The following is a 15,899-nucleotide window of genomic DNA, read 5'->3' as shown; positions in this document are numbered from 1 at the left end:
AAGGAAGAATTCCGTGTGATCTTATAAACCATTCTTTGGTTTAAATTCTAAATGGAGCACAAAATTTTTTTCCCATTAATAAAGTTGAAAACTTTCTGAAAAAGACTGGCTGTTCTTGAAATACTCCCTAGAAATGTGTCCCCTGAAGTGCGGGGGATAAACCATGTGTGTGGCACCATCAGGAAGAGGAAGGTGAGGGACAGTGTTGCGGGTGTGGATGGGGGGAATGACACACATAAAAAACCTGGGTCAACATACTTCAAGAAGAATATGGACATCTTCAACAGACAAAAACATATATGGTCTTCAGAAGAAAGCTTTGAAACTTAACTACAAAGCATAAGTCTTCATCTCCAATTGTCCAAATTGTCAATGTCAATGTGAAGGTTAGTTCACTCACCCCACTCTAAGTGGACTTCTTTGTGCTTTGGTCTACCCAAAACCCTCGGTGGTCGACATTGACCTGGTGCAATGCTTAGTGTGCGAACAGGGAGACTTTCAGAACACTGCAGGAGAAACACCAGAGAGAACCATCTCTTAGTTACTGTGAATTTATCAGACCTCTACATATCAGGCAAATTCCACCCCATAACTGCAAATGTTACCGAAAAGGGGTTACACACTAAATGTGTGCACATTATGGTATGCTTTTAATGCAATTAAGATCTTCATATAAATTTATGTGTGTGTGTCTTAAGGGTGGCTATAGACTTCATATGGCACTGGGAAAAACAAGAATGATTATTTTTGAAGTTAGATTAGCAGACATGAGTACTGTATATCCTAAGCACACAATTCTTTTCCTTTAAATCAAAATTAGAAAGACCCTTCATGAGGACAGAAGAGAACACAAAACGACAGCTGGATGAAATTTTAAAATGGTACCATAAATGGCCAACCATTCACATACAGAGCAGAAAAGCAAATAAACTCAATATTAATCAATTGATTCTGACATCAACCAGCAGGTACTGTTAATGCTAAAATAAGTAGTCCTTTATTTTGCAGGATCTGGTTGTGTAAGGCTAGTGGTATGGAAGCTGACCTACTTCCTGAGGCAGGAGAAAATCAGGTAGAGCTATACAGCTCAGCCACATTCAATTTTCTTCCTGAGAAGTGGCACAGAGGAAATAAACTCTATGCATTTGAGCAGTTCAGCCTCAGTGCCACCTTGTGTAGTGCCTCACACATAGGAAGGACCACTGATAATCTCAGCTTTGATTTGGATTTACTCCACCTGGGAGGCATTCCAGACAGCTTCGGCACTGTATAAAGATGGTCCAGCTGGACCTTCTCCTCACAGGCAGTGTCTACATGGGCAGTCTAGATGTCCTAGTACCATCCTTGGGGGCAAAAGAAAGTAAACACAAAAACTGATGTTGCAAGTGGGTTGACTAGAAAAATTAGGCATTCAAATGGCAGGTATTCTCTTGAAAAGTCAACCCAGCACAGGGCTGTAAGCCATCATCTCTAATTCTCTTTCATTCTAAATTTTTAGTGGTTTCAAATCATAATGTTAAATATCTCTACAGTGAAAGTATCTTTTGGCATCTCGTTTCTCATTCACTTTTCTGAGTGTAAGTTAAAACCATTTAGGTAACAATTATTTCATTTCTAGAGTACTCCATGTATATTTATTAGGTTGTTTTGTGCCTACGAGAGTACTATGTGGTTGAAACTAAGGCTCCTGACATGTTAACAGGTTAGTCTAAGGTCATATAAATAGTAGAAACAAAAGAATGGATGCTGCCTACAGATGTGTATGTTGGGTACCACACAACTTCAGGAGGTGCCACTCAGCTCAGTCATCATGGATTTATATTGTTTTTGCAACAACTTTCCAGCAGATGGCAGTAAAGTACCTTGAGGAAGGTATGTCTCAAATTCCTAAAATTGATAGATGTGGTAACAGCAGTGCTGTGCAGGTCTTATCTTTTTACTCTAAAATCTATAGTTTTTTAATCATTGCAATAACCGAGGTCTCCTTTATTTAGTCAATGCAAATTCCAGACAATTTTCAACTGTCACAGGTGATTATGTCAAAGCCTTCTGAGAAATGAGTGAGTGACAAATGTACCCGAAAATACCACAATTCAGTAGGGAATCATTTAGGCCTATCTTATACCTCTAAACAGCAATTCAAAAAGCTCTATTTTTCATTTCCTGACATGATACTATTAGGTTGCATTACCAAGATACATTGTTTAAACTGCAATTTGCTTCTGATGTTATAGACAGTTTGTCTGAATTTGATCAATGAGGTTTACTTTCATATGGAAACAAAACCAACCTGGCTGTGTCCGCCGGTACTGATGCAGCATGCTCGGAGTTTGTACAAAGTGCCTGGTTTCAAGTGGGTGAAGGTGTATTCGGTAGCCGACCCACTGTAGGCCACTTCCCACTGATTCGCTGTAAAACAAGACTTATGCATGACTTTATGCCTCTTGTAAAAATGTAGCATATCAGCCATTGCTGACAAGAAAAAGCTCTATGTTTTCATGAAAACCAACATCTTCTTTTTCTTTTTAAATAGCCAGAAAGCTCTTCCTTTTTCTTTTACAAAGTTAAATACCAAAATAACATTGAGTCATTTTTAATACTTAGTGTTGCAGGCTAGACTACCTATTATCACCACAATTACATTTGCTATGAGGTTTGGATGTGGGAAACCATAATGAAACGTGCCGTTGGCATGGAGGGAGTGGTAGGAGACACAGAACAGGGGTGGGCAAGCTATGAAATGCTCCTGGTGTGAGGAGGCCTCAGGGGCAGCCAGGTACGGGGCTACTTCTTGGCCACGAGGCTTCTGGCAAGTCTGGGGCGGTATGCAAGAATTTCTCCCCGTTCTTATCTGCCTAGAGGTCAAAGGAAGTGAAATCCTCTTTTAAAAATTGGGTCTTTTGACTGCCTTCATGGAGCTCCACTTAAAAGACAAAAATTACAGGCGGTGGCTCACGCCTGTAATCCCAGCACTTTAGGAGGCCGAGGTGGGTGGATCACCTGAGGTCAGGAGTTTGAGACCAGTCTGGCCAACCTGGCGAAACCTTGTCTCTACTAAAAATACAAAAATTAGCTGGGCGTGGTGGTGGGCACCTGTAATCACAGCTACTTGGGAGGCTGAGGCAAGAGAATCACTTGAACCCAGGAGGCGGAGGTTGCAGTGAGCCAAGATTGCGCCGTTGCACTCCAGCCTGGGCGACAGAGTGAAACTCCGTCTCAAAAAAAAAAAAAAAAAAGACAAAAATGCCTACGGGGGTGACAAATTAAAGACCAAATGTGGCATGACCCAAGTGATCTGACCGCTTTGCGGAACTGAACAGAGAAACGGTCGGCAGGAGTCTGGGTGCCCCCCGAGGCTGATGCCGTCAGAAGCAAGGGCACCCAGGGCTGCCTCAGCCGCCTGCCTGACTCACAGTTCCGGGCCACTGGGAGGCTCTTCACTCCTCTGTTTTATTCCCACTCACGCTGTGTTTCCAGTTGACCACTTTACAAAAAGCCTTTTACTACATGAAGTTGTTTTAGGGGAAATGCTTTTTCTATTCCCTGGTATTTTAACTAGAGTAACTTCCACAAATTCCCCCAGCGGCTTATTAGTTTACATTCACAACAGAGTCGCATGCACTAAGGCCATGTGAAAAAAGGCAATAGTAAAGGCAATTATCCTGATATTACAGGTCAAAAAAACCTGTACTGAAAAGGTGACTGGGAGCAAGGATTACTGAAAAGATTCACTCACTCGCTCAGCCATGCTGTCACAAAGTTGTTAACTGGACGTCCAGAAGGGCCCCTACTTTTGATTTGTCATCAGTAGCTAAAGGGAGCCGTGAGAATTCAAAACATACTTAAATATTCACAACGAGCCACTGGCATATACATGACTTCTAACCTAGTTGGGTTTTTCTAATGAAGAAAAGCTAAACCAGGTTTTTTGTTTGTTTGTTTGTTTTTTGTTTTTTCTTCCGAGACAGAGTCTTACTCTGTTGCCCAGGCTTAAGTGCAGTGGTGCGATCTCAGCTCACTGCGACCTCCGACTCCTGGGTTCCAATGACTCTCCTGCCTCTGCCTCTTGAGTAGCTGGAATTACAGGCACATGCCACCACACCCAGCTAATTTTTGTATTTTTTCTAGCAGAGATGGGTTTCACCATGTTGGCCAGGCTGGTCTTGAACTCCTGACCTCGTGATCCACCCACCTCGGCCTCCTAAAGTGCTGGGATTACAGGTGTGAGCCACCATGCCCAGCAGTTCTAAACCAGGTTTTTACCACAAAATATGATTTTATGTTTAGAACAGCTGTGCTCATCTCAAAAGAATTCTCATGTTTTCAGCTTAAAATAGGAACCAACAGACTTAAAAACAAAAAAATTCCAGGTGGTTCTCATGGTACAGAATAAAAAGCCAGCCACACATCAGCACTGCTTGCTTGTAAAAGTTTTATCAATGCTCTCTGTTTTTGGCATTAGCATGTGCCATTTAAAAAAAAATTAATGGTGGGCCGGGCGCGGTGGCTCACACCTGTAATCCCAGCACTTTGGAAGACTGAGGTGGGTGGATCACAAGGTCAGGAGATCGAGACTATCCTGGGTAAAACGGTGAAACCCCGTCTCTACTAAAAATTCAAAAAAAATCAGCCGGCCTAGTGGTGGGCGTCTGTAGTCCCAGCTACTTGGGAGGCTGAGGCAGGAGAATGGTGTGAACCTGGGAGGCGGAGCTTGCAGTGAGCCGAGATCACGCCACTGCACTCTGTCGCCTGGGTGACAGAGCGAGACTCCGTCTCAAAAAACAAAACAAAACAAAAAAAAACCTTAATGGTTAGAGAGAGTATTACAGTGGTGAGATGATACGTCATTTAAAAAGTTTTGAAGACTATACTTTTCTCTATTAAAGTCTAATGAATTTTATTAGAAAGAAAACCTTAGAATTTTTAAAAAGGCACTAAGGAATTTTATTTCTAACATTTGTCCCATGTTAATCCACCCAGTATGAATAGTAACAAAAACCTGAAGCAAAATGACAATGAAGTTGGAAAGACATTTTCTAAACTTGTTATAAAAGTGTGATTCTTGTCACTAGCCCACAATACTATATATTGTTTAATCAGGCATGGGAATTTGTAGATTACTGAACCTACCCGTTTTCACTATCTCCACCTTCCCCTTCCTGCCTCTGATACTCCCTTTGCTTATAAGAATTTTTTTTTTTTTTTGAGACAGAATCTCACTCTGTCACCAGGCTGGAGTGCAGTGGTGCAATCTCGGCTCACTGCAACCTCCGCCTCCTGGGTTCAAGCAATTCTTCTGCCTCAGCCTCCCAAGTAGCTGGGACTACAGGCACCTGCCACCACGCCCAGCTAATTTTTGTATTTTTAGTAGAGATGGGGTTTCACCATGTTGGCCAGGATGGTCTTGATCTCTTGACTACCCACCTCAGCCTCCCAAAGTGCTGGGATTACAGCGTGAAACACCACTCTTGGCTGCTTATAAGAATTTCCAGAAAACATATGGCAAGTTAGGAGATGAAAATACCAAATTTATCTGATTAATTAGGAATTCTAGTTCATAAAAAGACATGGAAGCTGAGTGTGGTGATTCATGTCTATAATCCCGGCACTTTGGGAGGCCGAAGTGGGAGGGTTGCTTGAGGCCAGGAGTTTGAGACCAGCCTAGATAACATAGTGAGACCCCATCACTATGAAAAATGTATTCTTCCTCATCTTCTGTGGCAGAAGAATCACTTAAGCCCAGGAGTTTGAGACTGCAATGGGCCATGTTTGTGCCACTGCCCTCCAGCCTGTGTGACAGAGTGAGACCGTATCTCAAAAAACAAAACAAAAACAAACCAAACCAAAGAAACAAAAACAAAAGATAAACAAAACAAAACACCAATGAAAAAGATACAGAAAAACTGTTAAATAACACAAATGTAAGTTTCAAGTAGACTCTGATCTCTGGTGCTGTGTTTGAAATAGAAAAACTGCCGATATGTGACTAAAGTTTGTTTATTGTAATAATAATTCTATCTTTAGAATTAATGATTACTCACTATTACTATAAAGACATTTACTATATTAGAAAATAGAGCTTGCTACTGGATTTGAATAAAACAGTTGCCAAAAACTTCACCTTCAGAATTTCCATCAGTAATCTCTAGCAAGTACTTGAGGATTTCTGAACCACCATTGTCCTTAGGGGGATCTGGAAAATAACCAAATGTCTTATTAGCAATAAAAGGATATTGATTTTTATTGGTAAACATCATCAGGACTCATAAAATCACACACCATTATACTATGTGAATTCTAGACCTGACCAAAAGGCAAAATAATTTATTTCACCAACTTCTCTGTTGAAACAAAAGAAAAAAACAAACCAGGAATCTCTGAATACTATCAGACTATTCAAAGTTCTTAGATCTAGAAATGTCAAAGAGCATTCATGTAGTGAAATATGAACAAAAAACTCAGGACAAACTGATCAAGTTGTTGAATTTACTTGAAGGTGCTCTTTAATATATTTGATGATTTTTATGTAAGACTGTATGTTCATATTTCTTATTTTATTCTTTTTATTTCACTTATTTTATCAGTGACCAGATTATTTTATTTTATTTTTTTTTTCCGTCTGAGATGGAGTTTCGCTCTGTTGCCTAGGCTGGAATGCAATGGCGCCATCTCGGCTCACGGCAACCTCCGCCTCCTGGGTTCAAGCGAGTCTCCTGCCTCAGCCTCCCAAGTAGCTGAGATTACAGGCGCCCGCCATTACGCCTGGCTAATTTTTTTGTATTTTTAGTAGAGACAGGGTTTCACCATGTTAGTCAGGCTGGTCTCGAACTCCAGACCTCAGGTGATCCGCTTGCCTCAGCCTCCCAAAGTGCTGGGATTACAGGCATGAGCCACCATGCCCGGCCAACAAGATTCTTTTGAGTGATGGAAAGGAATGGAAAGAGAAGTACAAAATTTATTGACAAAATAAATAAAATATCAAAATGGAATATGTCCATTCTAGCACAGTTTCCTACCAAGCAAACTTTACATCCCAGCATCCCAGGTGAATGTGGTATGAAACCAGAGGTGTGGATCAATGAGAACCAGTGCACCAGCAGACAGTCTGAGGAAGAAGGTTCTGGCTTATTACTAGAGCCCTAGGCACCTTGGGTATATAGTCTACCTATAACTCTGTGCCTACAGGAATTTTATTTTCTGAGCAGAAAAACACTTCCTTTGCAGTCTAATTTTGCAAAACTATAAAGAATGTACCCTTATTATCAGTCTGCCACTTCTATATTCTTGGACATAGCAGAGATTTTTCTAAAAAATCTTAAGTTTTACTTATATATAAATTTAGAACATTCACTTCCCCTCTCCTTCACCTGGTATTTCCATTAATGTATATATACTTCAGTAGTAGATATTTACAATAATAATTATAAAGTTAAATATTATAGCATATAGCCAATGAAAGTAAGTAGTGTTGACAGAACTTTCTGAGATTCTTTGAGAGAAAAGCTCTATGGTCTGGCTAAAAGCACATCTAGATTTTTATCATTTCTCTGAATTATATCCATCTTTTGGGGAAACAGAAATCCTAATAATTCTATCTCACAATTATTAGGTAACTTGAAACAGTTCTATGTCTCAGTGGTTGGTGTAATAATGTTTTAAATTCCCCTTATATTACTTGGCTGCAAGGTAAAATTTTATTTAAGATTTCAACTTTTTTTTTGCCTATTAGTTAATATTATTATGACATTAGTAAAAATGATACGCATAATGCTTTTACATATTAATTGTCAACCTTCTAATTGTATTCATTTTATTGAAATAATTCACACAACAGAGGTGAGGCACAATATCCTTTTACCAGACAACCTCAAACTCCTTATGAACTTTAATGTTAAAATTTCCCAAAGTTCAAGACTTTATACAACAAACACCAATGGAAACAAAACTATCCCTAATTCATTGCAACTTAAACATTCTGTATGCTAAAGTTTACTTAACAAACCTAAATTTTGAAATTTATTTTCAATATTAACTTTATAAATCAAAATTTTTCTATTAAGTATTGCTAATTTTTTAAGGATGAACTATTGAAGAATGAACGATGCATGCAGAGATTACTACATTCAAATCCATGCCTTAAAAATATAGGAGAAAAAAATATGTAAAGAGGAAAATCATAGAGTAAATGAGATACTCTTAAAAATCATCCATTTTAATTTCCACTAAAATTTAATTGTCCATTATGATTACATTTTAATGAAATTGTCCATTCCAATTTGTAGAATTCTCAGGATGTTTCTCACACATATATTCCGAATGCAGAAAACTTCTGCAAATACCATCCACAATTTTTTTGGCTTGTCACTACTAAAATTAATCAGTTTTTAAAAATCTATCAAAAGAAAAAAAAAAAAAACAGTAGCAGCAGCAGCAGCAAAACATACCCCATTTGACACTAAAGCCATGAGATGTAACTGGGCCTTTGACAAGCGGTCTGGTAGGAGGTCCAGGCCTGTCAGGACTCGTCGTACAAACAAGAACTTCGCTTGGACAGCTTTTTCCTTCCGTATTAGAAGCAGTCAGCTAGAACACAACCAAGGAAACGTTAACATGATTTAGTTATCAGGGATCATTAAATTAATGGTCACTTTTTAACATGGTGAGATTAAGGCACCCATAAACTCAGACACACACACATTTTTTTCTCTTTCAACTCAAGTATTGATTTAACAGTATTTATTTTATAAATCATTTACTGTACAGTTGGTTATTAACAATTAAAAATAAAACCAGCCAGGCACAGTGGCTCACGCCTGTAATCCTAACACTTTGGGAGGCCGAAGTGGGTGGATCACCTGAGGTCAAGAGTTCGAGACCAGCCTGACCAACATGGAGAAACCCCATCTCTACTAAACGTACAAAATTAGCTGGGCGTGATGGCGAGTAGCAATCCCAGCTACTCGGGAGGCTGAGGCAGGAGAATCCCTTGAACCTGGGAGGCAGAGGTTGCGGTGAGCCAAGATCATGCCATTGCACTCCAGCCTGGGCAACAAGAGCGAAACTCCATCTCAAAAAATAAATAAATAAAAATAAAATGATAAGATGGGTTTTAAAGATATTTTTACCCTTTCAAAAAGACATGATAAAACAAGTATGTCATCACCTGGTTTGTATTGTTTTGTGAAAGGAAAATATGGGGGTGGGGGGGGACATAAAAATAGCCCCACTTTTTAAAGAGTAGGGCAATGCCACCTTGTGGAGAAATGTTAGCAGTATAGCTATGTTCTCATAGCCAGCATCGATAATAAGGGTTTTAAAAAATATGTTAAAAATTATCATTTCCCTCAAATAGTCACATACTGCACTTGATAATTTGGCAACTATTTATTGAGTGATTGCTATGTGCCAAATAATAGCATTTGGTCCCTGACTTAGAGAAGAACGTGTGGAATCAGAAGACAATCTTATCTTCCAAAACGCACACTTGTCATACTAGAAAATACAGTGCTGCAGAATATCGTTTTGATCTCTTAGTGATCGTAAAGTCATATTCACTTTTTTGGCTACTACACATAGTCCTATAGTAACATTAATGGTGGCTGTTAATGACCAAAGACAGCCCAGGTGGGGAGGGGGTGGGTCATGGAAGAGAAAATTAAAAACAAGTGAGGAAAAATAAATGGGCAGAAGAGCAAAGGAAAGTGAAGAGCAAAGAGACTGCTCGAAAGGAAAAAGGTATGGAGTGCAGGTAAGTGACAGGTGCACTCCAGCACCTGGTGTGTCTCTTCCCAGGCTAGGGCATCTGGTCATGCTGTAAATGCAATTTATTACAGCACATGATGACAATTTTTGTGCTCACAAGTTGGTTTTAAAATTAAAGCATGGGCCAGGCGCAGTGGCTCACGCCTGTAATCACAGCACTTTGGGAGGCCGAGGCAGGCGGATCACGAGGTCAGGAGATTGAGACCAGCCTGGCCAACATGGCGAAACCCCCGTCTCAACTAAAAATACAAACAACAACAAAAAAAAATTAGCCGGGCATAGTGGCGCACGCCTATAGTCCCAGCTACTCGGGAGGCTGAGGCAGGAGAACCGCTTAAACCTGGGAGGCAGAGGTTGCAGTGAGCCGAGATCGTGCCACTGCACTCCAGCCTGAGTGACATAGAGACTCCATCTCAAATAAATAAATAAAGCATGTTGTACACTTTATAAATGTTACTTTCAAAATGTAAAGTGCTGTGAACTTCATTTTTTAACCTGTAGAGTCAATCTGACATGGTAAATGGTGAAATAGAAAACAGTTTCATTTTTAAGCAGTTCAGGTAGCAAAATGACTGACTCACCCTGAATTTATACTGTGTGCTTCTTTTGAGATTTTTCACAGTACAGGTTAAATCCTCTCCAGTGTATTTTGGGTGGAAAAGGTTATCCTGAAAAGGCAAAGCCAGGAAGAAACATCAGTATAAAAAATTCTGGGCATTAAATACCTTTGAATACAGGATTTTTATACTGCCTTTCCCTACCATCACCAGCAACTGGCCAGAGGTCTGGCAGCTACCGCAAAAGAGAAAAATCAGAAGCCCAGAGTACTGTGGATAGCACTTGAGCTTTAAATAAAAATTTATCTCCATCACACTGTAATTTCTCCTGGGTCTGGTCAAATTTATTGTGACAAAGGAGTTAAGCACCTTTTGAAAATACATTTAACATTTTTAATGTTGTCATGAAAAAAGCTCTTTGCACCGAGGTCTTTACTATCAAGCTGCAATGTGCTATGCAGTAAAGTATGGCTGAGCTTCCTGACCACACAGTGCCCTCTTCTGGCCATGGGAGAAAGGACAGCTTAGATGGGAAAGGGCACAATCCTTTAGGAGGGCAAACATTCCACTAAAAGTTGAATTCAGGGAACTCATTCAATAGTTCTATCTCTATCATTCTATCATTCACTCATCAAAATACTACTTAGTACCTTCTCTGTGTTGGGCTGTCCTCTAGGCTCTAAGGATTCAGCACTGCCCAAGAACAGAAAAGGCCTTGCCCACAAGAAGCTCACATTCCAGTGGGAGAAGACAATACAGAAAAGCTGCTATGTATGTCACATGGTGTTAAGTGCTACGACAAAAACTAAAGCTAGGTAGAAGGATACAGTGGTGGAACTAGTGAGGGCTTTCTACAGCTGCTGGAGGTAAATATGGTAGCCATATGTGGCTCTTTGAATTTAAGTTTATTACAATTAAAAACTCAATACTGGCTGGGCGTGGTGGCTCACAACCGTAATCCCAGCACTTTGGGAGGCTGAGGTGGGCAGATCACCTGAGGGTGGGAGTTCGAGACCAGCCTGACCAACATGGAGAAACCCCGTATCTACTAAAAATACAAAATTAGCCAGGCGTGGAGCTGCGTGCCTATAATCCCAGCTACTCGGGAGGCTGAGGCAGGAGAATCACTTGAACCTGGGAGGCAGAGGTTGCAGAGGGCCAAGATTGCACCACCGCACTCCAGCCTGGACAACAAGGCGAAACTCCATCTCAAAACAAACAATCAAGCACAAACCCTCCATACTATAGGCCAACAAGCATATGTCAGGTGCTCAAGAGTTGTATGTGTATAGGTGCCACCATACTGGACAGCACAAATTATAAAATATTTCCATCACTGCAGAAAGTTCTATTGGGTGGTGCTGTTCTACAGTGTGATCAGGGAAGGACTGCCCAAAGAAATGACATATGAGAACAGACCCGAAGAAAATGAGGGAAGGGAGTCAAAGACATCTGGAAGGGCATTCTGGTCAGAAGGCAGAACTGAAAAGGCTTTGAGGCCACAGCACACATGGTGTGTTTAAAGAACTGACTAGAGGCTGGCTGGGTGCAGTGGCTCACACCTGTAATCCCAGCACTTTGGGAGGCCAAGGAGGGCAGATCATGAGGTCAGGAGATCAAGACCATCCTGGCTAACATGGTAAAACCCCATCTCTACTAAAAATACAAAAAAAAATTAGCCGGGCGTGGTGGCGGGCGCCTGTAGTCCCAGCTACTTGGGAAACTGAGGCAGAAGAATGGCGTGAACTTGGGAGGCGGAGCTTGAGGTGAGCCAACATCGCGCCACTGCACTCCAGCCTGGGCGACAGAGCAAGACTCCGTCTCAAAAACAAAACAAAACAAAAAGAACAGACTAGAGGCTGATAAGACTACAGTGAGTGGAAGCAACGAGGACAGTAATGGAGAGCCCAATCACACAGGACCTTGTGGGCATTGTAAGAGCTCTAGGGATTTTATTCTGAAAAAGAGGGGAAGGCACTGAGACAGGAAGGATTCCGAGCAGGGTGCTGACATGATCTATTTGTATTTTACAAGATGATGTTCTCCACCCAGGCTCTGTATGGAGAACAGACTGAAGCCTAGTAAGGATGAAGTTAGGAATATTAAGAAGCTATAATCCAATAACAATATTATGTTATTGCAATAATCCACAGGTGAGATGAGTGGCTCATAAGAGGATAGTAGCTGTGGAGATAAAAAATGGTTAATTTCTAAATAATTTCTAAGGAAGATTCAAAAGGATTTTCTGATTATATATAGGATCAAGGATGACTCCAAGAGTTTTTGCTTCCCCAGCTGAAAGGATGGAAATGTCATTTACAGAGATGGGAAAGAACAGGCTGGTGTTGGTAGTGGTGGTGACAGAGGTAGAAATTAAGAGTTTGGCTTTGAACTTATGCAGTTAATCTAATTTCATGGTGCCCTGTAGCTATAATAATATTGACTTGTACAAAACACAGAGAAGTATAAAATCTGTAAAACTCACATTTTCATCCTCCTGAATTTCCAAGGTGTAGGTGATCACTTCCTCGGGTGAACAGCCTTCTGGCTTACTCCACTGCAACGTGACCCATGTGATGCCAGCTCGAACCAGCCTTGGTGCAGAAGGCATCTGAGGGATATTTCCTAATGTGTAGCACACCACCTCTTGGCTATAACCACTGTAGAGAAAGAAAGTGAGGCACACAGTTAGATGCATGTGAAGAGGCTTGGCATTTTAAAAGAGGAAGGCTCAGCCTGCACACTACCCAACTCAGCCTAGCAGGTAGAGTAAGCAAAGCCAGGTAAGGATGCTGTGTGTGATATTCCCTATAACCACCTTCGGCTTCCCCATCCCCCCACCCCATGATCTTCTACTAGACACACACACCAAGTCACAGGACAATATACAGTTGGCCTTCTGCATCCTTGGGTTCTGCATCTTGAGTCCACGTGAATGAAGTGACGTGTGGGCATTATACTGGATATTATAAGCAAGTTAGAGAAGATTTAAGGAGGGAAGGATGTGTGTAGGTTATATGCAAAGACTATGCCATTTTATATCAGGGACTGGGGCATCCATAGATTTTGGTATTCATGGCAGGGAGGTGGGGGAAGTCCTGAAACCAATCCCCTGTGGAAACCAAAGGACAATTGTACTTAAGAATTCATTTTCCCCCTCAAAAGCACTGGAAAGAAGGTATAGCACAATGCAATGTTTATCAAGTTACGGGTCAAGGAGCCTTCAAATCAATGTGAGCAACAAATATTTGTTGATGAAATAATGTTTTACAATATATACAGTGCTGTTTTTCAAAGGTTTGTGGATGCTTCCAATTCATTTAAAAATTATTGAGCCATAAAAGGCTTTGTGTCGGTATTTTTTCAACCAGTGAACTCTGAAGCTGTAATGTCTACCATGGTGGTGGAGGCAGGTCTGTAAAACTTTGTGATGTTAAAAAGAGGTTCTTTAGGTTGGAAAGAGGGTTGGGGACCACCGATGTGCAAAACCTTTAAGAAGATTTCAACAAGCAGTGATGAAAGAAGAAGATTTTTCCCTTAATGAACAGTTACCCCGCAAGTGCAATTGAAACATGGCCTTTTCAAAGCCTCTTTAATCAATTGATACCTTACAGTACACCCGTTCTCGCCTTTCTCATACAGCCTAGAGGCCTGCAGAGGCCTCTAAGACAGTCCAGGTTTTCTCCAATTCCGTATCTGCCCTGGGCTTGACAACAATGGCTGGCCCAGCATCTCTTTCTTTGTACCAGGAAACACTCACATAATTGAAAAAAGGCAAGTGAATGAAGAGCTTGCTAAAGTGATAAAAGAAAAAGGCATGTGATCTAAAAAATTAAAGCTCCAAGAGGAATTCCTTTCAAGATCTGTACTGCTACCTTCACCTTGGTTCTTAGAGACCCCTAGTGGGGCCTTCGCAATACAGCTTGCAAGACTGCAGAGGCCATAGTGACATTCACCAGCTTAAAGGAGGCCTTCTCTCCTCTGATTAGGATTCCCTCTTGGAAAACCTCCAGTTGATTTAGTGTGGAGGCAGCAGGCTTCCTCATGCCTTCCAGTCATGTAAAAGAAGGCTCAGGATCACCATCCAAAGGCTGAAGGGCAAGAGGACAAGGAAACGTCATACCTGGTGCCAATGTCGTTTCGAGCAGCCAGCCTGAATGTGTACCCCATTGCCGGACAAAGCTTTGTCAACTTGCAGTGCTTCTGGCTCCCGAAGAAGCACTGTCTGAAACCACTATTTCTTTTTCCCTAAAAGTAAACAATGAAACAATGCATATACTTTAAAAAAAAAAAAAAACAACAGACAACCCTAAATAAATGAAGGAGCATCTTGAACATCTTGAATAACTGTTTAATTTCCTAGTTTGAATGAATAAAAACAACAGAAACTTACAGGGAAGTGTCCATGTTGCAAACAAAGCATTCTACGATGAAATCTCATCTCTAACATAAAAGCACTACAGAAAATTCTGTAATTGAGACAGGTAATTTACTGTACCTGTGGTTTTTTTGGTTAATAAAATAAAAAAAGGTCCTTTCAGGCACAAGACGATGCTCCAGTTAACGATCACAATTTCTAAGATCCTCCTCCTTACTTAGATTGGCCCAAACTGCCCAGCCTGATCAACCAAGAGTCTACTGCATCCACAGAGGGGTCACTGGCTCTGAAAATACACAGCCTTTCCCAGTAACTCCTGAGCACCTAAAGACCCGTCTCTGCAGCTGAGTGTGCCATACAAGGCCCTCTCCAGCTGTATCTCTCTTGCCATGCAGTGGCCTCCAATACCTTCACAAGTACATTCTAGTGATGGTATTTCTTCACTGATTGCTGATACTGGTCACAAACCTTTGAATCATTTTGTCCACGTCTGCTTTGCTCGTAACAGTGCTTTGGACAAACTGGGAGCTCAATCAATGCTTGCAGGGTGGAAGTGAATGATAAGCACTTGGAACATTGGTTGAATTAATCTATGTATATTACAGTCACTCTAAGTTTCTTGTCAGGCTAGAAATGTATTTTGAATGCCTTCCTAGCCTTACGTGATACTTCAAATTCGTTAAAGTAAAAATAAAACACTAGTGGGGTCTCGTATTAGGTCCAACAAGTAAGGAAAAAGTCTAACCGCCCTATGCCACACTCACAGGCATGTAATACTCTTATCAGTAGTTTGTTAGAATATTTCCTACCCATATCCACATTATCTTACTATCTTATCCATGTTCATGCAAAAGAAAACCATAAGCTAACATTGAATGGATCTTAGCATTCTAACTGGACAGGCCCAGGGCCTTGAGCAATGTGTCTGAAGTTCTCAATTTATTTCACAAAAAACAAAGCAAGCACATTTTTTACGTAAACAAATTTAAGCATCTCCTTCCTTTCAGCAGGTCTCCAAATACCACTAAAACACATTCCAGGTGGTTTTAATTAAAAATAAAATGAACACACCACTAGCCTGACTGTTGCTACGGTGAACACATTAAAAACAACCACACTGGCCGGGCGCGGTGGCTCATGCCTGTAATCCCAGCACTTTGGGAGGTTGAGGCGGGCAGGTCACGAGATCAGGAGATCGAGAC

At 41.0% G+C, this 15,899-nt stretch overlaps 1 protein-coding gene across 8 annotated transcripts in view; it reads right to left on the bottom strand.

Annotated features, from left to right (window-relative positions):
- The window catches only part of FNDC3B (fibronectin type III domain containing 3B), a 361,054-nt gene that overhangs the window by 57,046 nt on the left and 288,109 nt on the right, over nt 1-15,899 (bottom strand). For all 8 annotated transcript variants that reach the window (XM_031009318.3, XM_063704357.1, XM_055381469.2 and 5 more), the window contains 7 exons: nt 14,443-14,567; nt 12,805-12,979; nt 10,344-10,430; nt 8,445-8,583; nt 6,122-6,193; nt 2,291-2,409; nt 401-506 (listed from right to left, as the gene is read on the bottom strand). In XM_031009318.3, coding sequence (XP_030865178.1) covers nt 401-506; nt 2,291-2,409; nt 6,122-6,193; nt 8,445-8,583; nt 10,344-10,430; nt 12,805-12,979; nt 14,443-14,567 — 823 coding nt within the window. The remainder of the gene's footprint in view (nt 1-400; nt 507-2,290; nt 2,410-6,121; nt 6,194-8,444; nt 8,584-10,343; nt 10,431-12,804; nt 12,980-14,442; nt 14,568-15,899) is intronic.

The sequence above is a fragment of the Gorilla gorilla genome, chromosome 2 (genome assembly GCF_029281585.2).
Source record: "Gorilla gorilla gorilla isolate KB3781 chromosome 2, NHGRI_mGorGor1-v2.1_pri, whole genome shotgun sequence".
Lineage (NCBI taxonomy): Eukaryota > Metazoa > Chordata > Mammalia > Primates > Hominidae > Gorilla > Gorilla gorilla.
This window is presented reverse-complemented; position numbering and strand designations above follow the sequence as displayed.